Source organism: Mesoplodon densirostris, chromosome 10 (assembly GCF_025265405.1).
Source record: "Mesoplodon densirostris isolate mMesDen1 chromosome 10, mMesDen1 primary haplotype, whole genome shotgun sequence".
NCBI lineage: Eukaryota > Metazoa > Chordata > Mammalia > Artiodactyla > Ziphiidae > Mesoplodon > Mesoplodon densirostris.
The window spans coordinates 24,255,294-24,279,091 of NC_082670.1; the positions used below are offsets into that span (position 1 = coordinate 24,255,294).

At 52.9% G+C, this 23,798-nt stretch overlaps 3 protein-coding genes across 4 annotated transcripts; 2 read left to right on the forward strand and 1 right to left on the reverse strand.

Annotated features, from left to right (window-relative positions):
• Positions 1 to 10,794, forward strand: C2 (complement C2). The gene is made up of 18 exons (XM_060109181.1): positions 1 to 49; positions 211 to 420; positions 1,679 to 1,864; positions 4,007 to 4,180; positions 4,261 to 4,359; positions 4,539 to 4,672; positions 5,780 to 5,918; positions 6,534 to 6,674; positions 7,499 to 7,588; positions 8,568 to 8,708; positions 8,833 to 8,927; positions 9,024 to 9,135; positions 9,253 to 9,418; positions 9,529 to 9,605; positions 9,747 to 9,838; positions 10,038 to 10,164; positions 10,338 to 10,387; positions 10,544 to 10,794. The coding sequence occupies exons 1-18, from the start codon at positions 4 to 6 to the stop codon at positions 10,718 to 10,720; spliced, it is 2,256 nt and encodes a 751-aa protein (XP_059965164.1). The 5' UTR covers positions 1 to 3; the 3' UTR covers positions 10,721 to 10,794.
• A 735-nt stretch (positions 10,795 to 11,529) lies between these two features.
• Positions 11,530 to 17,480, forward strand: CFB (complement factor B). The gene is made up of 18 exons (XM_060109179.1): positions 11,530 to 11,593; positions 11,690 to 11,923; positions 12,360 to 12,545; positions 12,682 to 12,855; positions 13,076 to 13,177; positions 13,289 to 13,425; positions 13,730 to 13,868; positions 14,208 to 14,339; positions 14,620 to 14,721; positions 14,812 to 14,949; positions 15,462 to 15,559; positions 15,697 to 15,814; positions 16,036 to 16,189; positions 16,295 to 16,371; positions 16,562 to 16,674; positions 16,775 to 16,907; positions 16,988 to 17,037; positions 17,334 to 17,480. The coding sequence occupies exons 1-18, from the start codon at positions 11,530 to 11,532 to the stop codon at positions 17,478 to 17,480; spliced, it is 2,298 nt and encodes a 765-aa protein (XP_059965162.1).
• Positions 17,481 to 17,536: 56 nt separating this feature from the next.
• NELFE (negative elongation factor complex member E) lies at positions 17,537 to 23,790 on the reverse strand. Of its 2 annotated transcripts, XM_060109622.1 has the most exons (11): positions 23,684 to 23,786; positions 23,165 to 23,247; positions 21,720 to 21,789; positions 21,474 to 21,619; positions 20,935 to 21,009; positions 20,774 to 20,811; positions 20,257 to 20,588; positions 19,990 to 20,134; positions 19,776 to 19,830; positions 19,425 to 19,527; positions 17,537 to 17,849 (listed from the first exon to the last, which is right to left on the reverse strand). In XM_060109622.1, exons 2-11 carry the CDS (start codon positions 23,237 to 23,239, stop codon positions 17,752 to 17,754), a joined length of 1,137 nt encoding a protein of 378 aa, XP_059965605.1. In that variant the 5' UTR covers positions 23,240 to 23,247; positions 23,684 to 23,786; the 3' UTR covers positions 17,537 to 17,751. The 2 variants fall into 2 exon arrangements, with proteins under 2 accessions (XP_059965605.1, XP_059965604.1); XM_060109621.1 differs by lacking the exon at positions 19,776 to 19,830 and having other exon boundaries at positions 23,684 to 23,790.
• Between the last annotated feature and the right edge of the window lie 8 nt (positions 23,791 to 23,798).

The following is a 23,798-nucleotide window of genomic DNA, read 5'->3' on the forward strand; positions in this document are numbered from 1 at the left end:
ACCATGGAGCCACTGACGGTTGTCCTTTGCCTGCTGCCCCTGTACCCAGGTAGGAGCAGGCGAGGGGGGATGCTGGGGTCCTGTGGGGCAAGGCCAGTGCTACCCAGATTGAGTCTCCACGTGTGAAGCGGACAGTCTCTTCTGCTTTCCTTTTCTTATCCATGCCTTCCTTCTTTTCTCCATTTCTGTGTCGTGTCCCCATGCCCACAGGCTTGGCTACGACCACTCCCTCCTGCCCTCAGAACGTGAATATCTCTGGGGGCACTTTCACCCTCAGCAATGGCTGGGCCCCTGGAAGTATCCTCACCTACTCCTGCCCCCTGGGCCTTTACCCATACCCGGTGGCGACAAGCCTGTGCAAGAGCAACGGACGGTGGCATTTCCCGAGATCCACCCAGCGGACAAAGGCGGTGTGCAAACGTGAGGCTCCCCGCCAGCGGCCACCCCAGGACTTCTGTTTGGTCTACTCAGGGTGGGGCTTAATATGACTAGATGGGGTGGCAAAGCTTCTTTTCCACAGGGTTTTTCAAAATAGTGGGAAAATGTCAACTGCCCAATAGCAAGGCATCGGAGGCAGGCTCTGATGTAGATTGTGGGGTACCAAAGCCAGGGATGATTTTTTTTTATAAGTTTATTTATTTATTTTTGACTGAGTTGTGTCTTAGTTGCTGCGAGCAGGCTTTCTCTAGTCGCGGCGAGCGGGGGCTGCTCTTCGTTGCGGTGTGCGGGTTTCTCACTGCGGTGGCTTGTTGCGGAGCACGGGGTCTAGGTGCACGGGCTTCAGTAGTTGTGGCACGTGGGCTCAGTAGTTGTAGCTCGCGGGCTCTAGAGCACAGGCTCAGTAGTTGTGGTGCACGGGCTTAGTTGCTCTGCGGCATGTGGGATCTTCCCAGACCAGGGATGGAACACGTGTCCCCTGCACTGGCAGGTGGATTCTTTTTTTAAAAAATTAATTAATTAAATAATTTATTTATTTATTTATTTTTGGCTGCATTGGATCTTAGTTGCTGCACGGGGGCTTTTCTCTAGTTGCAGTGAGTGGGGGCTACTCTTCTTTGTGGTGCTTGGGCTTCTCATTGCAGTGGCTTCTCTTGTGGCAGAGCACAGCCTGTAGGCACACGGGCTTCAGTAGTTGCGGCTTGCGGGCTCCAGAGCACAGGCTCAGTAGTTGTGACGCATGGGCTTAGTTGATCCGTGGTATGTGGGATTTTCCCGGACCAGGGCTTGAACCCATGTCCCCTGCATTGGCAGGCGGATTCTCAACCGCTGCGCCACCAGGGAAGCCCAGGGATGATTGTTAGAATACTGAACAATTAACTGCACAGTACTGACCGTTCGGGATGGATGCTGAATTGTCCTGGCATCCCCTGTTGTACCAGGAGTCACCCCTCTAGTTATCCACTCATGGGACGTCTGAGGACCCCAGGGGAGGGGCTGGGGTGGACATGGCCCTCAGGGGGCTGAGAGAAGTGGCTGTTTCTCAATCTATTAGGTTGAACTGTGTGAAACTGCCAATATTCAACCAACTGCCAAAAGTAGCAATTTCACGGGCATCAACCTAATATTTTGACAACCAGCTGGCTCTACCCATGCATCCAAGCTGAACTTCACCCAGTTGGTGTCCAGCCCAGGTGTTATCCCTCCATCCTTATATTCTCATGCCCTTCTCTCCCTCCAGCTGTTCGCTGTCCAGCCCCTGTTACCTTTGAGAACGGCGTATACACCCCACGGCTGGGGTCCCACCCTGTGGGCGGCAACCTGAGCTTCGAGTGTGAGGATGGCTTCATACTGCGGGGCTCGCCCGTGCGGCACTGTCGCCCCAATGGCATGTGGGATGGGGAGACAGCTGTGTGTGACAACGGCGGTGAGTGCCCTGACAGATGGCTGCATGGGGGCAGGGGTCTCCCAGGAGCCCTGGAACCAGATATGTGTGCAGGGAGCCTCTGTGGGGACAGGGGCCTGGTGTTTTTGGTGCCAAAATCATATTCCTAGATTTTGGTCAGTTGAGGTCTATAATCACACATCTCTGGCCTGTGGGGATCCTGGCTCAAGGAAGTTGGTGCTAAGCTTCAGATCCAACATAAAGGCTCCAAATACTCTGTCCAGCTTTTCCAAATGCCTCAAAGCCAGATTGGTATTTGGGCGCCCTGGGCTATTGTAGGGAAGATATGATGAAGGGAATCAAGTGTTGCGCTTAGGTGCCTTGCCTCGGGAGCAAGTTTGGGTTCCAAGCCTGGTTCTGATTTTGACAGCCTTTGGGCAGGTTATTTAACCTCTCTGTGCCTCAGTTTTCATATCTGTAAAATGGGGATGGTAAGAGTACTGACTGCATGGGGTTGCCATTGTGTATCAAGTGAGTTGCATCTGGAACAGCCCCTAGAATGTGCTAAACACCACATACACTTTTGTCGTGGTCATTACTGCCCCTGTGAAAGATTGGGGGTCTCTGCTTGACAGAAGTGGGGTTCCTGGGATTCCCTGGAGCCACATTTGCCTGTGGGCTTTGGAAGCTTCCTGGATCACAGTTCTAAATACATAATACAGAAGGTTTAGAGTCCATGAGCTGGCAGGACCATACCCTCACCTGGTGCCCAGCTGTTGGCTCCCTATTTATGTCCTTGATTCTTTGACAATAGCCATTTATTCAAACATAAATATAATTCATTTGAAAATTGAGGTTTAAACTACCTAAAGCGTACAGATCTTAAGTATTCAGCTTGATGAACTTTTTATACCCACAAGTATCCTTTTACGTGTATCCACCCACGTAATCACCACCCAAGAGCGAGGGCCCATTATATCAGGAGGTTCCCTCCTGTTCCCTCCCACAAAGTAACCACTCTTCGGACTTCTGGTCTCCACAGATTCGTTTAGCTTATTCTTTTGTTTTTTAAATTTATTAATTTACTTATTTATTTTGGCTGTGTTGGGTCTTCATTTCTGTGAGAGGGCTTTCTCTAGTTGTGGTGAGCAGGGGCCACTCTTCATCGCGGTGCGCGGGCCTCTCACTATCGCGGCCTCTCTTGTTGCGGAGCACAGGCTCCAGACACGCAGGCTCAGTAGTTGTGGCTCACGGTTCCAGTTGCTCCGTGGCTTGTGGGATCTGCCCAGACAGGGCTCGAACCCGCATCCCCTGCATTGGCAGGCAGATTCTCAACCACTGCGCCACCAGGGAAGCCCCGTTTAGCTTATTCTTACACCTCATAGAAGTGGAATCATACAGAATGTGCTCTTTTGCATCTGTCTTCCTTTATTCAGCATTCTGCCTATGAGAGGTATCCATGTTTTCCTGTGTATCAGCAGTTTGTTATTTTTTATTGCTTTGTAGTTCCATTACATATTACAGTTTATCTATGCATTCTCCTGTTGATGGGTATTTGGGTTTTTTCCAGTTTTTGGTTATTATAAGTAAAACTCTATGAACATCCTTATGTGTGATTGGGTGCACTAGACACATTTCTCTTGAGCATATTACCTAGGAGCGGAATTACTGGGTCACACGTTGGCATATGTTTTCTTTCAGAAGAGGCTGCAAACGGCTTCCTGATTTGACACTCTAGCAATGTAACAGTTCTGGTTGTCCCACATCATCTCTGACACTTGGAATTACCCATCTTTTTAGTTTTAGCCATTCTGGTGGGTGTGTAGTGATGTCTCATTGTTTGCAGATATTCTCTGTGGAGAGGTAGGGCTCCTTCCCTGAGGAAGCCAGCATCTTCCCTGAGGCTCTGGGATGGATACAGGCAGAGTCCCTGGGTTGGGATTGGTATGCTTTAGCTGGCAACTGGGCCACTGAGTTCTAAATCTTTTTCCCTACTTCAGGTTTTCTATCCACACACCTGGGAGGCACAGCTGTGGTGTCTCTCAAGGGAGAGGCCAAGGGACCCGCAGAGGCTCTGAGGGTCTGTAGAGGAAGAAGAGCCTGGCGGGAGAGGGTGTGTGAGCAGCGCCCAGAGGCTGAGGAGGCGGGTCCCTGCTCACCTCCACCTTCCTTTGCTCCTCACAGCCAGCCACTGCCCCAACCCGGGCATTGCCGTGGGTGCAGTGCGGACAGGGTCTCGCTTCGGCCTTGGGGACAAGGTCAGCTACCGCTGCTCCTCGAATCTGGTGCTGACGGGGTCTGTGGAGCGAGAGTGCCAGGATGATGGGGTCTGGAGTGGGATGGAGCCCATCTGCCGCCGTGAGTAGCTGCTCTGACCCTCCTGAGACTCCTGGGCCCCCACCCCTGGCCGCAGCTGACCCCGGTGGCTCTCCCCACAGAGCCCTACTCTTACGACTTTCCCGAGGATGTGGCCCCTGCCCTGGGCACCTCCTTGTCCCACCTCCTTGGAACCACCAATCCCACCCAGAAGAAGAAGGGTGAGTGCTTGAAGGGGGGGGTGGCAGGGTGCTGGGAGGGAGCAGGGGAGGGGCAAGCTTCCGAGGGGCCAGGAGCCTCCGGTGGGCTCAGCGGGGCTGAGGTAGAGGGGCCTGATTGCCTTGGCAAGAGAGTGGGTAGGAGGTGGAGTCTCAATCTTCCCCTTCCACATTTCTTCCAGAAAACGTGGGCCGCAAAATACAAATCCAGCGCTCGGGTCACCTGAACCTCTATGTGCTCCTGGACGCATCTCAGAGCGTGGAGGAAGAGGACTTTGAAATCTTCAAGAAGAGCGCCTCCCACCTGGTGGACAGGGTCAGGAAATAGGAGCTCGCACATACCAGCAGCCTTCCTGCACTCACGGTCTCTGTCTCCTTCCCTTCCTCAGAATCCCACTCACAGCCCACCTCCTCCAAGAAGTCTTCCCAGATTACACACATGCCATGCAGGAATCACGGATTTAATTTAGAGGATCCTATTTTTCATTCCACAAACACTGTTGGGGTAGCTACTCTATGTCAGGCACTGTTCTGGGTGTGGGGGGACCTCAAAGATGAACAAGGCTGAGACCCCACTTTCCAGGAATTCATCATCTAGAACAGTGGTCTTCACAGAGGGGTATCCAAAATAATCCTCTGGCGCGTGGCAGGAAAATACTGGTATCCATGGTGAATGATTGTAATTTAACTTAAATTAAGAACTTAATATTTAATAATTTCCTCTTAAAATTTCAATATTTTCTATATGTTTTAAAATGTGTATAATATATTTAAATAGTGATACACTTTATAAGTATGAGTATACTTTATAAATACATATACCTATATTGAGGTACGTGCTCAGAATGTCTCGACTGACGAGGTGCATGAACAGAAGAGTTTGGAACCACTTGGTTCAGATTCCTTGCCAGGACTTTGCTTGTTAGTTATGCTTTTCACAATAGTTTGTGTAGATATATGTTTTCCCTCTCAGCTACATTTGAAAGAAGGCAGCTTTTGTGCTCCTTAGTGTCTCTCTTAAGACGTAAAGTTAAGTAACTCATTAAGCCATGAGGCTGCAAAACTCGACAAAGTGCCGATATATTTGAATTCTACCTCCACCTCTTACCAGTGGTGTGATCTGGGGCAAGGTAAACAAGCCTCAGCTTCCTCATCTGTATAATAGGGATCATCACGACCCTTCACAGCATTGAGGTGAGGATTAAATGAAGAGTGAGCCAGTCAAAGAGAGGAGAGGACCAACAAATGTCACTTTCCTGGCTTCTTCAGGCAACCGTTTCCCAGGAAGGGACTCTCCAAGGGCCTTGCAACTGTCAGTCTCTGTCCGGGCTCTCTGCCTCCTCCAGGGCCTTTTGCTGGCTCCCTTACCAACTCCCCTTTGGTTTGGGAGCCTTTCACACTACCTCTCACTTGCCCTTCACAGATCTTCAGCTTTGAGATCAAGGTTAGTGTCGCCATCATCACTTTTGCATCAAAGCCCAAAGTCATCATGTCTGTCCTGGACAACAAATCTGAGGATGTGACTGAAGTGGCCCACAGTCTGGAGAACGCCCACTATAAAGGTATGATGTCATCAAATGAAGGTGATGGGAGTGGGGGCAGGGGATGAGCTCTCTGTGCCTGCAGAGATACTGGACAAGTTTGAGAGAGAGTGAGGCTTCTTGGTGGCACTCAAGTCCCAGGGCTCTGGGACTAAGGTTCCTTAGGTGGTGTGGCTTCCAAGTCAGGTTCATGGTCAGGGAGTCCCAGCTCCTACCAACTCTGGGCTTCCTCGCACGTGCTACATGTCCAAATGCACCATGCAGGTCTTTGGCTCCTCTCTGATGCCAGAACCACATGGTCTGGTTTTCATAGTCTCCTCCTGTCATTAGGAAACTACCTGGGTGGTAGGTGGCAGTTGGCTGAAACAACGCACTTTCTTTGGAAACCCCATCTTTGAGTCTTGGGACTTTAGGATGGCCTTTAGTGGGGTTATGCAATGAGCATTTCTAAAGGGAAAGTCTTTTAATGTCTGAACGGGCAATGATGCCAAATCTCTAACTGGATATCAAAAGTCTGTGTTTATCAAATCTATTGATAAATGCATTTCCAGTGTTTGGGGAAAATAGAGTGATTCCCTTCTCCCAGGTGGTAGGTGGGAAGTTTCTAAGAGAGTTTTTCGTCTTCACATATTCCAGACCATGAAAATGGAACCGGGACCAACATCTACGAGGCCCTAAATTGTGTCTATATCATGATGAATAACCAAATGCAACGGCTCAGTATGAACACGGCGGCCTGGCAGGAAATCCGACATGCCATAATCCTTCTGACAGATGGTGGGTATCGCCGTCTCTGTGAGTGAGTCTGGCATAGTGGAAGGAGCAGCAATGTGGGGTCAGAGACCTGCATTCTGGTTCTCCCCCTGCCACTTAGGGCCTTGGTTTCTTATTTATAAGGTAGAAATAGTGTCGATGATGACGGAAATGACAACCACAACAATTATGGATAATGGAAACTGCCTTCCTTTCTGTACACAGTTTTGTTGTTGTTGTTTATTTTTAAAAATTTTTTTGGCCATGCCGCACGGCATGTGGGATCTTAGTTCCCTGACCAGGGATTGAACCCTCGCCCCCTGCAGTGGAAGCGTGGAGTCTTAACCACTGGTCTGCCAGGGAAGTCCCCTTACACAGTTTTTATGAAGAGCAATTTAAGTACTTTGTGTAAAAGTGCTTTATGATTATAAGTGTTAGTTATTGTTATTACCTGGGAGGTCACATAGAGGGAGCTGGATGGGCAGGCGTGGCTCTGGACCAGTGATGTCGAAGTCCACCAATGGAAGGGCAGACTGGCTAGTGGATCTGGGCTCTGCCATTTATCTCTTGATTTTGTCCAAATGACATGGCTCCTCTAGAAATCAGATTTCTTGTCTATAAAATGAGTAGACCCACACTTACTGGGGCTTCATGAGAATCAAAGGAGATAAAGTGTAGGGTGCCCCTGGCCCAGTGCTAAAGAACTTCAGTAAGTAATGTATCTTGAAACTCGAGTAGGGAGTGTAGGTGTTGAGGTCCCCAGGATGAATGCTTCCCCTCTCTTCCAGGGCTGGGGGGAATCGTGATACATCACCCAGATGGACAATTCTTTTCCTTCCTTGTTCTAGGAAAGTCCAACATGGGTGGCTCTCCCAAGGTGGCTGTTGACAATATCAAGGAGGTCTTGAACATCAACCAGAAGAGGAAAGACTATCTGGGTGAGCCTCCGCCCCCGCCCCATCTGTACTGCCCTGCCGGGGGCCCAGGGCCCACAGCCAGGGGTTCTAGCATCTTGGCTCTATTTCTATCGAGACCCCAGGCTGTGTTGTTCTGTATGAAGGCAGCCGAGGGTCACACTGAAGAGTGATCAAACTGCCCGTGGTTTCAAACTTGGGTTCATCTTTGATTGGCTGTGGCCATGGGTTGTTTCTTTACTTGTAAGGATATAGTACAAGGACCTACCTCACTGGCCGATAAGGGTAAATGCTCAAACATTGCCTGGCACAGACAAACACAGTGTGCGGTGGCGGCCACCACCATCGTCATTGTCGTCGTTTTCATTCACCATCAGCCTCAGCCTTCCACAAACCTCTCCAGGAAGAAAAGGCCCGGATTCCTTATAGGGACTGTTCCTGGCCTTTCTTCCCTTAGCAGTGTAGATAACTAAGGCTCTGGCAGTTGCAGTCTCTGAAAGAACAGCTCCTCTAATTCAGACTAAACAAAAATTGCACTGACCTTTGACCAGAAAAGAACTTCAAAGAGAAACGCTCTGGATAAGAAAGGGCAGCTGGTTTTGAGGCCCCAAGTTTTACTTTCCCCCGGGTCCTCTCATTTCTGTTCATGCCACCCACTTCACCTGCCCCTTGGAGGTAAGCATATTCCTCTTGAAAACCCTGGCCTAAGGAAGGCAAAACACAAACTCCACTCCCTAACTCCTTAGCATCACTGGGCCAGAGTTAAATGCTTGAACACACCTCATGAAAAAGAGGCAGGAACTGCAGGGAAATAGAGAAAACACGTGGGGCGTGATAACTGTCCAGTTCCCATCATAACTGCAAAAAAGGCCCATGAGGGGTACAAAGGGTGGGAGAAGACCGGAAGCTATGGTCCACCCCAGGGCAGTTCTGACTGGCACCCACGCTGGCTCAGAGGGGTAGCCCCTCAGCCACAAGATTCTGGTGATTTCCTCCCCATCAGACATCTATGCCATCGGCGTGGGCAACCTGGATGTGGACTGGAGAGAACTGAATGAGCTGGGGTCCAAGAAGGATGGCGAGAGGCATGCCTTCATTCTGAAGGATGTGAAGGCTCTGAGCCAGGTCTTTGAGCACATGCTGGGTGAGTGTGCTTCGCCCTCTCCAGAGTGGTGTGGCCAGTGTGGAGCCGGCCAAGGGTCCGTGCTGGCACCTGCTCACAGTGCCCCTCACCAGCCTCCTTCACCATCTGCTCCTCACGACCACAGATGTCTCCCAGCTCACGGACACCATCTGTGGGGTAGGGAACATGTCTGCCAATGCCTCTGCCCAGGAGAGGACACCCTGGCATGTCACTATTAAGGTACCAGGAAGGAGGGATGGGGCTTGGATCCCAGAGGTGGCAGCGGCCATGAGCCAGAGACACAGCAGTCCCTGAAGATCACCTGTTCCCCTGCAGCCCAAGAGCCAGGAGACCTGCCGAGGGGCCCTGATCTCGGACCAGTGGGTCCTGACAGCCGCTCACTGCCTCCGCAACGCCGAGGACCACTCCCTGTGGAGGGTCAGCGTGGGTAAGGAAGGGCCTGCACCCGCTTCCCGACCCCGTGGGCAGAGCTCCCACCCCTTGTCCCTAGCCTCTGGCCCCTTCAGCAGCCCTGGTCCAGCCTAATCTGCCACATTGTTTCCAGGGGATCCCAGCTCCCAGTGGGGCAAAGAATTCCAAATTGAGAAGGCGGTGATCTCCTCGGGGTTCAATGTCTTTGCCAAGAAGAATCAGGGAATCCCCGAGTTCTATGGCGATGACATCGCTCTGCTAAAGCTGGCCCAGAAAGTGAAGATGTCCACCCACGCCAGGTGCCGGAGTCTGGGATGGGAGGGTGCCCTCTGGGTGAGAAGTGCTCTGGGGAGCACTGGAGGAGGGGACACCAAGGATGGGTCTCTGTGACCCTTGTCCTTCTCCTCAGGCCTATCTGCCTTCCCTGCACGGTGGAGGCCAATCTGGCTTTGCGGAGACTTCCAGGCAGCACCTGCAGAGACCACGGTGAGTGCTGGGCTTAGGGTGCATGAAGAACTGGGATCAGGGCTTGGGGGCTGATGACGTGGACTGTGCTGCAGTTCCCAAGTCGGGAATCTGGATGCTGGGTAAAGGGACCAGTACTAACATCCTTTTCCTTGACGGTAGAGAGTGAACTTCTGAACAAGTTGAGCATTCCTGCTCATTTCGTGGCTTTGAATGGGGACAAGCTGAACGTTAACCTCAAGACAGGGTTGGAGGTGAGGGTCTCGGGTCCAGTATGCTGTGGGGGGATGGGATCCCCCGTGGCAACTCCCGGAACGTCTCTCTTCATCCCCTAGCTCTGAGTGCTTTCTCCATCTGACTCCAAGTCACCCCTCGTCCAGGCCTAGCTACACGGCCAGGTGTCCCCTGGGCCTGCTCACTCCATCCTCCTGTCTTATTCCACCCCTACTGCAGTGGACAAACTGTGTCAAGGTCGTCTCCCAAGACAAAACCACGTTCCCCAACTTGACAGATGTCAGAGAGGTGGTGACAGACCAGTTCCTATGCAGTGGGATGCAGGGGGATGACAATCCCTGCAAGGGTGAGCCCCCCCACCTCCACTTCTCACCCCCAGTCCCCACCCTGGAGTCTGGACTCCTGAGGGGAAGGCCACCTGTGTCCCTCTGGTCAACTTGCATGCCAGGACACCGGTGCACTGCCCTGATGCAGTGATGAGAGTCAGGATGACAGTCTCTTGTCCCTCCTTTCTGGCAGGAGAATCTGGGGGAGCAGTTTTCCTTGAGCGGAGATTCAGGTTTTTTCAGGTGAGGAGAGAAGGGGGGGAAGCTCGCAGGACTGGAGTTACAGGATCTTGGCCTTGTGGAGGCACCAGGCAGGCCTTTGAAGGAACTAAGGAGGTTGGGGCTTGGGGCTGGGACCGGGGCAGCGTCCCCACCCCACCCAACCTCTCCTTCTTCCAGGTGGGCCTGGTGAGCTGGGGTCTCTACAACCCCTGTGGCAGCTCTGATAAGAACTCCCGCAAAAGCGCGCCCCGTGGCAGGGTCCCACCACCACGAGATTTCCACATCAGTCTCTTCCACCTGCAGCCCTGGCTGAGGCAGCACCTGGAGGGCGTCCTGAACTTTTTGCCCCTCTGATCGTGGCCACTGAGCCCTTTGCTGTCCTGCTAGGACCCACCATCTCTCCCGTCTCCTACCCCCGAACGTCCACCCTCAGCCTCCATGACCCATCCGCACGCCTTGCTCTGAGCGCGTGCCTGCTTCCAGGATCCTGGAGCAGCGGCGCATCCACGCTGGGGAACCCCTGGTCCTCCTGCCAGTGCGGGCCCCACCCTCTGCTTTACTTGCCTCACTCTCCTTCTACTTTCACAGGGAATTACCTGGCTATGAAATTAATAAAAATCAATGATTTCCACATCTGTCTGTGCCTCTGCCTGGGGGCTGGCCTGCGGGGAGAGAGAGGCCAGAATGATTCCAGGAACGGCAAGAAGGCAGGTCAGAGACCCTGCTGGACAAACAACGGCTGGACTCTGCTCCATAACAGAGTCAACAGGGGAGCCAGTGAGGGCCTTATATCTAGTCCCCAAGGGGGAGGTCTGGGCTTGTTGGGGAGGAACTGGAGCTGAGAGGAGGTGCTGACAGAGTCCTGGACCTCGGGCAGCAAAAGGTGGGGTTTTGCAGTTTCTGTTTCCTTGATTGGCAGCTCAGTGGGGCCCTCCCGCTCGGACATTCCGGAAAGTGACATGGGTAGGGTGGGTGGGGCGGGCAGCAGGTGCCAGAACACAGATTGCATAAAAGGCTGGAGGCTGTGAGGGGCAGGGGAAGGGAGTGTGACCAGGCTCAGTTCGGAGTTTCTGCTTGGACATCGAGCCAAGCAGACACCGCAGCAGAAGCCAGGAGAGGCCATCCTGCCACCAGCCCCCGTTTCTCTCCTGTCTTCCGTCACCATGGGGAGCAATTGCAGCCCCCAACTCTGCCTGGTACCCTTGATCCTGGGCCTCTTGTCTGGAGGTAAGTGAGGTCACAGCCCCCCTCCCCCCACCCCTGCTGCCCCCAGGATCCGTCCTTGGCCTTGTGAGGCTGGGCTTCACCAGCCTTTCTCTTTAGGTGTGAGCATGACGCCATTGCCTGAGGCCGGGCCCCAAAGCCCCTGCTCTCTGGAGGGAGTAGAGATCAAAGGTGGCTCCTTCCGGCTTCTCAAGGCGGGCCAGTCACTGGAGTACTTGTGTCCTTCTGGCTTCTACCCATACCCTGTGCAGATTCGTACCTGCAGATCCACGGGATCCTGGAGCACCCTGCAGACCCAAGACAAAAAGATTGTCAAGAGGGCCGAATGCAAAGGTTGGAGGGCAGTGAGGATGGGCATGGGCCAGCAGAGGGACGGAGCAGGTGGTGGCCAAGGTCCAGACTTGGATAAGATTAGACTTGTGTGGAGACCAGGCAGGCTGACAAGTTGGGCTGAGCAAGGGTGGGAGCTGAGCAAGGGCTGGAGGTGGGACGGAGGGAGAATGAAGGGAGCTAGGGGAGCTAACCTTTACTAAGCGTTTACCCTGTGTCAGGCAGCCCTGGCAGTTCAAAGAACACTCAGAACTGGGGAGGGGGGAGTGGCAGGATTCCTCATGGGTTGAGGTACCCTCCAGGGGTCAAGGGTAGTAGCTGATCCTGTAGGACCGAGAAGGCGCTGTTTCTCAGTGACGGGGTCCCTGAGACCAGGAGGGATATCCTAGAGGGCAGCCCTTCCGTCTCAGTAACGTCTACTTGTTCTCCTCCCCCAAAGCAATTCGCTGTCCCAGACCACAGGATTTTGAGAACGGGGAGTACTGGCCCCGGGCCCCCTACTACAATTTGAGTGACGAGATCTCTTTCCGCTGCTATGATGGTTACAACCTCCGGGGCTCTGCCAATCGCACCTGCCAAGTGACGGGTCGGTGGGATGGGGAAACGGCCATCTGCGATGATGGAGGTGAGAAGCATCCCCCTTTCCCACGACAGTACCTTCTTCCTGACCACCCTCAGCCTGAGGAACTGGCACCATAGCTCTTGCGCTCTACCTTGCCCTCAGGCTTTGGCCCTTACCTCCATGTCTCGTGCTTCTGCAGCGGGGTACTGCCTGAACCCGGGCATCCCCATTGGCACAAGGAAGGTGGGCAGCCAGTACCGCCTTGAAGACAGTGTCACCTACTACTGCAGCCGGGGGCTCACTCTCCGTGGCTCCCAGCGGCGAACATGTCAGGAAGGAGGCTCTTGGAGTGGAACGGAGCCTTCTTGCCAAGGTGACCCTTGATCTGTACCCTCATGTCAGATCCTGCTCTCCCATCCTCCCATTCCCACACCAGAGCACCGCCTTCTCCCCCTACTGCAACCCAGCTCCTTCCTCACTTCTAAAGCTCCCCGAAGAACTTCTGAGCCCTTCCCACCCTGGAAACCCACCATCTCTCGTCACTGTGTCCCTGGCCCTCCCAGACATTTGACCTGCTTTCTGACTTCTCCCAGACTCCTTTATGTACGATACTCCTGCAGAGGTGGCCGAAGCCTTCCTGTCTTCCCTGACAGAGACCATAGAAGGAGTTGATGCTGAGGATGGGCACAGCCCAGGTTTGAAGATAGAGAGGGGAGGCAGGGGAGGGAATTGGGGGTGGGGGGAGGATGGAGAAGGGGCAGGAGAACCATGCATCCTGGAGCCTGAGTCTCTCTGGTGGCCCCCAGGCGAACAACAGAAGAGGAAGATTATCCTGGACCCCTCGGGCTCCATGAACATCTACCTGGTGCTGGATGGATCAGACAGCATTGGGTCCCGCAACTTCACAGGGGCTAAGAATTGCCTCAGCAACTTCATTGAGAAGGTGGGGCCCCCTCTCCCTGAATGTGGGGACCCTGAATGGACCTCACTGCCCTGCCAGGACTAGCTCCCTGATGCTCCCAGCCCCTCTGAGCCACCGGGTCCCAGAAAACCTCCAGGTCCTATCCTGTCTTCCTTTCCTTTTACTTGAAGCAGTTTCTTGATCTTTAACCCAGACTCCTCCATGAACCCCAGGGTGATGAGTCTCTTACTATGTCCTTCCCTGTCTGTCTCTGCAAAGCTGCTGAATCCTCCCAGCCATATATTCTACTTTCAATGCCATGACCCCTGGCTTCCCTCACCCACAGGTGGCAAGTTATGGGGTGAGGCCAAAATATGGTCTAGTGACATATGCCACAGACCCCAAAGTTTTGATCAGAGTGTCTGAGCCAAAGAGCAGCGATGCAGACTGGGTCACAGAGCAGCTCAACCGAATCAACTACGAAGGTCAGAAGTCAGGGAAGGGAATGGTGGGAGTCAGGGAAGGGAATGGTGGGAGGTTCACTTTGGGGTCAGAGAGGTCCGAAGTTTCAGGAGTGTTGTGGGGAGGGCAGTGAGACAAGGACTCCTTTTTAATCCATGGATGGGCAGCAGGGTCATTGGAAAATGGGGGGTTGTGGGAACCCTTTGGAACTGAGACGGTCACTTTGTTGTCAAAGGGAAGTCACTGGGGTGACAATTAACTCAAAAAGTTGACAGATGTGGATCTCAGTTGCTGCTAGGCCTCTGGGGTCAAGGATGGCTTGGAAGTCCAGGTGGAGGTGATGATTTCTTCCCTTTCCACAGACCACAAGTTGAAGGCAGGGACTAACACCAAGAAGGCTCTCCTGGAAGTATACAACATGATGAGCAGGGAAGTGGACGACCTCCCTGATGCCTGGAACCGCACCCGCCATGTCATCATCCTCATGACTGATGGTCAGAGGGACCTTTCTCCTGCCTCTGACTCCCCACCCTCTCAAACCAGCGTGTGGCCCTGCAGTCCACGTGTAACACTGGACTCATGGCTGGGGGCCTGAGCGCTGCTCTTTCCTGTGAGCCTTTAAGAGGAGGGACCCTTCTCTCCACCGTCTCTCACGTCCATCTCCTCCCCAACCTGCTCACTCAGCCGTATATGTCACTCCTTCTAGCCAGTTTATCCTCCTTGACCCTCTTCCTTCCTTGTCTCCCACCTTCATGGTCCTGGTCTCTCCTGCAGGCTTGCACAACATGGGTGGGGATCCAGTCTCTGTCATTCACCATATCCGGGACTTGCTGGACATTGGTAGAAATCGCAAAAACCCCAGGGAGGATTACCTGGGTGAGTTTTATTGCCTAGGACTCAGCACCCCACTTTCTTAGCTCCTGCCCCCCAGGGCCTGGACCCTCACCCTCCCTTTTTCTCTCTCAGACATCTATGTGTTCGGGGTTGGGCCTCTGGTGGACCAAGACAACATCAATGCTTTGGCTTCCAAGAAGGATAGAGAACAACACGTGTTCAAACTCAAGGACGTAGACAACCTGGAGGATGTTTTCATACAGATGCTTGGTAGGAAGATATCACAAGGGCATAAGGAGATGGTCAGGAAGCTCAGCTCTCCCCAGACCCCTCAAGGTCACTCATCCTTCCACCCCTCCTGAAGCCCCTGGCAGTCTGGAAGTCCTTTCTCATTCCTCCTTCTCTACCTCCGTGTCACTATTCTTGCTTCCTGGTACTGCCCACTCCCTGATCTTAGAGTCACAGAGCTCTGAATGATGCAGAGATCTTTCTTAAGTCCCTTGTTTTACAGATGTGGAAACTGGGGCCAAGAGAGGTCAAGGGATGGCAAGTTAGCAAGAGTTGGGCCTGAAAACATCCAGCTCTCTGATCTCTGTCCCCCGTTCTTTTCACGATACCACAGTGGTTCCCTGTCCTCAATGTAAGGAAACAAGTGCCCCTGCCTTCCCTTTCCTCCTATGGGCATCTGGTCCCCACAGACACGTAGGTGTCCCTCCCCAAAAGGCTGCTGCCATTTGGAAATGAAGTGTCCCAGCTTTCAGTACAATCTCCTTTCTTGCCAGATGAAAGCCGGACTCTGGGTCTTTGTGGCATGGTTTGGGAGCACAAGAAAGGTACTGACTATCACAAGCAGCCATGGCAGGCCAAGATCTCAGTCACCGTGAGTGCAGCGTCCTGGTGGCGGGGACTTACGGGAGGGGAGGTCAGGGTGAAACGACGGTCGGGGGGAAGGGCAAAGTGTTCAGAGATGGTGTTGTTCGTGAAAGCCGAGCTTTCCCCCTGCCGCTCTTTTCCCAGCGTCCTTTGAAGGGACATGAGAGCTGTATGGGTGCCGTGGTGTCTGAGTACTTTGTGCTGACAGCGGCACACTGTTTCACTGTGGATGACGAGCAACACTCAATCAAGGTCAGCATAGGTAAGGATGCAACCAATCAATCCTGAGCTTCAGCCATGCCCTCTGGGCAGTACCTCCCACTCTCTTCAAGAGCCCACGCTCCACCTGACCTCAACGCAGCCCCTTCCCTTGCACGCTGGACCAGTTAGGGATGAGGAAGACTTGAGTTAGGGATGACACGGGGGCAGGAGACTGCCTACAGCGAAGTGGGTGGTCTAGAGGTACCCACTCTCCTACTTCAGGAGGGAAGAAGCAGGAGTGGGAGATAGAAGAAGTCCTATTTCACCCAAACTACAACCTCAATGCAAAAAAAGCAAAAGGTATTCCTGAATTTTATGACTATGATGTGGCCCTGATCAAGCTCAAGAAGAAGCTCACGTATGGTGAGACCACCAGGTGAGCCAGCTGGATTCCCAAAGAGAAAAGGCTGGGAAAGGTAGGGCTGGAAGACTGGGGTAGGTCCAGGGTTCACCATCCCTGAATTTCCCCATCTCTCAATAGGCCCATTTGTCTCCCCTGCACTGAGGGATCAAATCAAGCTTTGAGGCTTCCACAGTCAACCACGTGCCGGCAACAGAGTAAGACATAATCAGGGAGAGTAGAAGGGCGAGGTTCTGACAAGGGAGGCGAGAGGGAGCTGCAGGAAGAGCAGGCGATGCCCCGCCCAGTCTCTAGCTCACAGGAAGGGGTGGAGGGACATTTGTTGAGGGACAAGGACAGTGGGGGAAGGGAGAGTGCTGCAATGACCCAGTCTGTCTATCGGTCCAGTGCAAGAGCTGCTCCCGGCAAAGGATATCAAAGCTCTGTTTGTGTCCGAGTTGTCTAAGGATCGTAAGAAGACACTGGTTCGGAAGGAGGTCTACATCAAGAATGGGGAAAAGGTGAGGAATGTGGGATCCTGAGGTCCTTGAAGCCCCAATGCTTCCTAAGCAAGCTTTGTTCATCACTCCTCTCCCACGCGCATCCCCACCTCACTTACAGAAAACTGGCTGTGAGAGGGATGCTCTACATGCCATAGGCTATGACAAAGTCAAGGACGTCTCTGAGGTGGTCACCCCCAGGTTCCTTTGCACCGGAGGGGTGGCTCCCTACGCCGACCCCAACACTTGCAAAGGTGAGAGAAGGCTCTTTGGTCGTGATCTAAGTTCCTGAGGCCCAAGAGTCTTTTCCCCTACAGCTTCTCCCTCCCTGTAGGTGATTCTGGTGGTCCCCTGATTATTCACAAGAAGAGTCGCTTCATTCAAGTGAGTTTCCCCTTTCCTCTCTGTGGGGAGACGCCAAGTGGTCAGCACGGCCCCCAAAGCAGGAAAGCTCAGTGCACGTGGCTGGAAAGGGGAGGGTGGAGCCTGCCTCACCTTTGGACTTTTCCTTGAACTGGCCAACTTAGGGCTGTGTGTCTCATCTGTGTGCCAGGGGATAGGACTGAGCTCGGCCCCTAGTCTAACCCTCCCAGGTCAGCTCAGATGCAGCTGGGAGTAGCTCCCCGGGATTAGGAAGGAATTCTACCAAACGGTTCCTGGGACGCCCTCGCCCTCTTCAGGTTGGTGTGATCAGCTGGGGCGTTGTGGACGTCTGCAAGCGGCAGCAACAGGTACCTGCTTACGCCCGAGACTTTCACATCAACCTCTACCAAGTGCTGCCCTGGCTCAAGGAAAAACTCCAAGATGAGGACCTGGGTTTTCTGTAAGGGGTTTCCTCTTGGAAACGGGCATGACATCAAATTAAAACAACTACGACAACACCTGTGTTCAAGATCCTTTTGGGGTAAAGGAGTGGGGAGCGTGCACTGACCATGTTGTTACAACTGAGATCAAATCTAACAGCCGTTTTTAAAGGCTCAACCCCAATCCCAAGTGCTGAAAAACCAGAGGCTGAGGGAGATGTGTGAGCTTCCACCTCAGTGTTTTACTGAGACCAGCGTTGGGGCAGATGAGGCACACGGAATCCAGCTCCACTCCCTAGAAGCCGTCCACAAGGTTTTCCTTATAGACGTCATCACTGTAGACAATCTGGGTCCTCTTGTCCCGGTGGCAACCCTTAGGGCTATTCTGGACAGCTAGGGAGGGAGGAGAGTATTCATTAAGGTCTGAAGGAGGGCACTGATGAGACCTGAGGCCAGAGTTTGACCACCTCAACACTAGCCTCTGGCCCTTGGATGCCCAGTTTCCATGCTGCCCTCTGGTGGCCAGGATGGCCTTTCTATTAGTACCTTTAGCCTAACTCTTAGGCCAGCGGCTACCAACCCATGGCCCCAGCAAAAAAGAGTGTACACTGTTATCATGGCACATGCTAATACCGTTAATGAGTGTTTTGTTCTTAGAAAAACTCCGAATGTTATTGTTGAGACGTGTGAATAATGTTAACCCACAACTTTCAGTCAGCACCCCAAAAATTAAAAAATTAGAAAATCTCTATAGTCCTTTGTTAACGTGCTGGTCCTTTTTGGTTCCTTCTATTTTTTTTTTTTTTTTTTTTTGTTCTTTTGGCGGTACGCGGGCCTCTCACTGTTGTGGCCTCTCCCGTTGCGGAGCACAGGCTCCGGATGCGCAGGCTCGGCGGCCGTGGCTCACGGGCCCAGCCGCTCCGCGGCATGTGGGATCTTCCTAGACCGGGGCACGAACCCGTATCCCCTGCATCGGCAGGCGGACTCTCAACCACTGCGCCACCAGGGAAGCCCTTGGTTCCTTCTTGTACAGAGGGCCACTCTTGCTCTGAACTCCCCTGTGCCCCCTCCTTTACATGAAAATCTATTTCAGGTAAAACGGGTTATTCACTCCATCAGGAGAACTCATTCTGGGTGTAGCTTTGGCCCTCAGCATTCTCCCTCGAGCCGTCCCTTCCCCTTCCTCTTTCCTCTCTACCCCCGATGTGTCCCTCTCTTCACCCCACCTCCAAGGATTCCATCCCTGCCACTCTGGGGCCAGAGTGAACCCCCATACAAGCCCCCATTCTCTTAGAGCTTTGTATCTTGACTCCGCTGATCACTTCCTCTTTCTCAAAGCTTGTGTCCTTTGGCTGCAATGACCCAGGCCCCTCGGGTGCTGCTCCCGGCCCCATGACCTCTCCTTCTGTCTCCTTTGCAGCATCCTTAACTTCAGCCTAACAAGTCAGGATAGCTGGGGACGTGTGGGGCATGAGGAACACAGCCCAGCTTCCCACCATATCCTCTGACTATTCCTCAAGCCCAGTCCCGGTTCATTTTCTCTTGAAATTCAGTCTCCCCTGCCAACACTATTTGCAGCTACCCCGTGATACAGATGACTCTAGTCTACATTTTCATGCCTTACCTCACACCTGAGTTCCATATCCCTAATTTCAAAGGCTTATTTTGTAAAACCAACTATACTGCAACTCAAAATGAATAAGGCCGCATGAGATGCTCACCTTCTTCACCAACCTCAGTCACTTCCACTTTTTCCCCGTTCCAGTCAGTGCCTTGGAAATTGTTTTCAACACTTTCTCTCCTTCTCCTACTTCTAACTGACAGAAGGCCTGACGATTCTCCTTCCAATCCCCACAGCTGCCACACAAATCCAGACCTCTATCACCTCTACAGAACCCAGGGACATGCAGGGGAACAAAAAGGGGGGCGCTGTAGGGGACAGAATGAGAGGAAGAAGCCCATTCTTACCCAGGGAGCCCCAGACAGACTTGCCAGTGGCAGCGTCCAGCATGGGCTGTTTTCGGGCAATGCTGACTTTGAGCTGTACGGACTCCACTTGGGTCCCGTTGAGCTGGGGCAGAAGAGGGGAGAGGGCAGAGGATGGGGGGAAACGTTATAGACAAACGAAAGGAGAATTTCCAGGAGTTGCCATCCTAGGAACAGACTAAGTAGGGACTTGAGAATGCAAGGTTTCCTGCGTAAATAGGGAGAGACCGTCTCTGTCAAGAGGAAATGACTTCCTCCTGGCTCCCAGTATTTGAGAAAGAAAATATAAGGATGGCAGGAGGGATGGGAAGAACAGATCTGGGAAGTCCCAACCTCAGCAACGGCCTGATCTGCTGACTCCATCTTTTCATAGGTGACGAAGGCACAGCTGGGATGAGAAAACACAGGGTCAGTAGAGGGCCTATGGGCTCCTCGGGACCCAGTCAAACCCAGTGTTATAGGCTGTGGAGACAGGCTAGCTTCCTCCCTCAGGTCTCCTACCCCAGGTCCTCCAAGGACTATTATCCTGCCCCACTGTCATCCTTACTTTCTGGGTGGGTCCATAGAGAGGTCAATGATGTTTCCAAAGGGAGAGAAGGCCCCACGGAGGAGGGTGGGCGTCATGTCTTCTCCATACACATAGAGAGTGTTCCCCTTCCGAGGGGCCCGGCGTTCAGGGAACGAGTCCGACCCTACAGGATAGAAATCAGTAACAAGACATAGTCTAGCTCACCCTCCACTTTAAGAGTCCGCTTTAGTAGGACCCACCTAAAGCTTATCTGAAGTCACTTTCCCACCAGCCAAGATCACTCACTGCGGAAAGGGCCCTCTCGGTCCCGGTCCCTGTCCCGGTCTCGGTCCCTGTCCCGGTCTCGATCCCGGTCTCGGTCCCGGTCTCGATCGCGGTCTCTGTCCCGCTCCCGGTCCCGCTCCCGGTCTCGGTCCCGTTCCCGGTCTCGGTCCCGGTTCCGCTCCCGGCTGCGGTCCCGGCTGCGGCTTCGGGGAGGGGAGGCCGAGGAGCGGGCACCACCACGGTCCTCATAGCCCCAGTCGAAGCTTCGCGGGGGGGCGTCACCAGCCCCCGGGACCTCTGCCTCTTCCCCATCTGGCCCCAGTTCCCGAAGCCGATCACTGGAAGACACAAAGCTGGGGAGAGGGAGACAGTGAGGATCAAAGGGGGCCTCTACCTCGTCTTCCCAGAGCCTGGCGAGACTCAGCAATCCCTCTGTAGCCCCAGCTCCACCCACTCCAGTCCCAATCCTCCTAAGGACCCAGGCAATCCCCCCGCCCCCGCCGCCCGCCAACGGGACCCAGTCCTATCTTTCTCTAACCTCTCATACAGAGATTTCCTCTGTGGACGTCTAGACGACTGAAAAGGAAACCAAGGACGGTTAAGATGAGTCCTAGCTGCTGGCATGTGGTCCCAAATATGTGGGTTTCTCATTTTTCTCAATCCCCAGCCCCTCAGAGACAGACAACTGGAAACCATTACCTCCTGCAGATCATCATCGGCAGATATGCTCCTCTGGAACGGCTGGAAAGTGGGGACTGGCCCCTTCTCAGGGTCCTGGGAAGACGGTAGAGACCCACCTCAGTGGGGAGCAGGAGGCTGCCGAGCCACGGGGCAGAAGGAGTTCCTCTTCCCTCACCCTCTTCTCGGCTCCCCTGGCCTATCTTTTTTTAAATTTCCTTTTACATAAAAGATTTAATACACACTTGAAGCAGTTAGTTTACTTAAAAATGTCTTAAACCTGATGACATTCTCAGCCTGTCCAACTCTTCAGAGCAACACAATCCAGGAGCTCTACTACATGATGGATTAGAGTCATAGAATGCGTAAAACGGAGGAGAATCTAGGAGTCATCCAGTTTCTTCATTTTACAGATAAGAAACCTGAAGCTCAGAATGGTATAGCAACTTGCCCATGATTAAACTGGCGTTACTTTCCCCCTAAACTTACCTCCACTCCAACTTGGAAGGATGCCCTCTGAAGTCAAGGAGTCCCTGAACAATCTTCCTGCCTGTGCTCACCTTTAACTTCCCCTCTAGGGTCCGGGAGCGTTTGAAGCCTGAGTTCTTGGTCTCAGCCTTGATGGCGCTGATGGCTCCTGACTTCACCAGCTGCTTTGCCTGCTCTGTTGCCGTGGCTGTGTCCACCACAGGCTGCTCCGACAGTGCTGGAGTGGCGAGGGAAAGAGGCATCATGTTGGCCAGGCTGTGACACAGGCCAGCCCGTGCTGCTCGCTTCCAGTCTATCCCCCTTCCCCTGTCACTCACAGCGTTTGACACCGCCTTGGCTGGCTGTGCTGCTGCTGCTTTGCTTCTTCAGAGCCAGCAATGCCTTTTTCTGGGAACAAGAGTGAGAAGAGAGGAGTTGGTGAGGGCCAATCCCTGGCCAGGTCCTCTCCCAAGGCCCCGGGGCGCATCACTCCGGGGACACCTTTCTGAGAGAAAACAATGCAAATGGTGCCCCTGGAGTGGTACCCTGAGGCTGCCCTGCCTCTTATATAGTCCCCCCCGCCCCCATCATCTACAAAGCCAGCCATACCTAATCTATTCAAACCATGGCCTCTAGAGGCTTTCCACAGTCTCATGTTTTTCAAGTTGAAAACAAGGCATTCAATCATAGACCAGAGCCCCCGGATATAAGCTGCAATTAAGTGTAAGCCTCCGTGCCTCCTTAGGGACTTCATCCATCCACCCCTATATGTTTAATAAGAACACACAATTGCTTTGAAACAGGGATATGCAAAAGTATGAGACATAGATCCTCTCCTCAAGAAGCTTACAGTCTGAGAAATTAGACGACTAGGTTGAATTTTCAAGACTGAACATAAGTGCAGATTGTAGCTGAGAGCAAGTAAGATTTTTCTGATGCCAAATGGTTATTAAGCTGGGTCCTGGATACAATCTGCATAACACAGACTGAGAGGAAAGGGCATTTTAGACAAAGAAAACAGGGTGGCAAAGATGCAGAGATAAGAAAACTTTGGGAATGCATGTTTTGGGATCAAGGAATAGTTCTATAGAAAGGGATGCCTGATTAAGGCTTTGTTTTATAGACAATGTGAAACCACTGGGTTTTGAGAAAAAGAAGGACAGTGTTTTGTGTTTTCAATGTACCATTTTAATAGGAGTGAAGAAGTCTGTCCAAAAAAAGAAACTTGTTGAGAGACCATTACGACAGGCTAGGTGAGCATCAGCAAAGACCTGATCTAGGGAATACACAGGAAAAAGTAAACGGAAGAAATTACTTCAAGGGAAGAATCAAGTCGACTTGGCAAATGTTTGGCTGTGCAAATTGAGCAGAAGACAGAGATGATAAGATTTTCATTCCAAACACATGGGAGAAGTAAATGTAGTCAGCCCTATTTGGAAGACCAAGTTTAGAACAGACAAGATGATAGCTTCAATTTTGGATACGTGAAAGTTATCAGTAAAACACTAGATGGAACTGGAAAAACCAAGCTTGGGATCGCCAGCTCTTAGGTGGTACTAAAAGCCATGGAAAAGGAAGAAAACTCCACGGCAGACTGCACGGAAAAGAGAGAAAAGAAAGTACACACTTGAGAAAGTCCATTCCTGAAGCTACACTGAGAGGTGGTATGTCTCCAGGTATGAGCTAGCTGAATCCCCACCCCCCCATCCCCTCACACTCACCCCAGGTGTTCTCAGTGTAGACTCTTTGAAAGTTTGGGTCATACCCGCACACACTCCCTCACCTTTTTCTTGAGTTTGTTGAATTTCTTCTGCAGAGCCTCCTCCTCCTCGCTCAGTCCGGGGGGTATCACCAACATGGTGGCTCCTGGTTCAGGGGCAGGGCCCAAGACATCTTTCTCCACTGTCACCGCCCAGGGTTCACACGCCGTGCACACTGACCCCAGCCCCACCCCTCCAGGCCTGCCTACTCCTGTTTTCTGCCTCTCCCTACCCCTTGCTTAAACCAGGCTGCCGTCCAAACTCCCGCTCGTCGGGATCAACCAGCATTCCCTTCTCTCTTCAGGAATCACGGATACCAGCGCCTCGGGGCACCACGTGGCCCAGGAAGGGAGAAACACCCCCTCCGTCGCCAAGACGATGGCACCAGACCCCCCTACCTCGCTGGGGTTAGTATGGCAATTGCGGGGTCCGAAAAGCAGAGGAGGCAGTGGAACCCGCGCAGCGCTTTCAGAGCAACCAAAAGGGCAAGAAGACAGAAGGAGCTCGGAAAAAAGGGACGAAGGCTGAGGAGAAGGCCTTACCTGAGGGGGCGGCAACCGAAGCCCCACGGTCTCGGGCGGCGCCCAAGCGGGCAGCGGATCGCGGGCTCGGAGCGATGACGTAGCGAAGGGCGGAGAACGCGGTAACCAAGGCGGC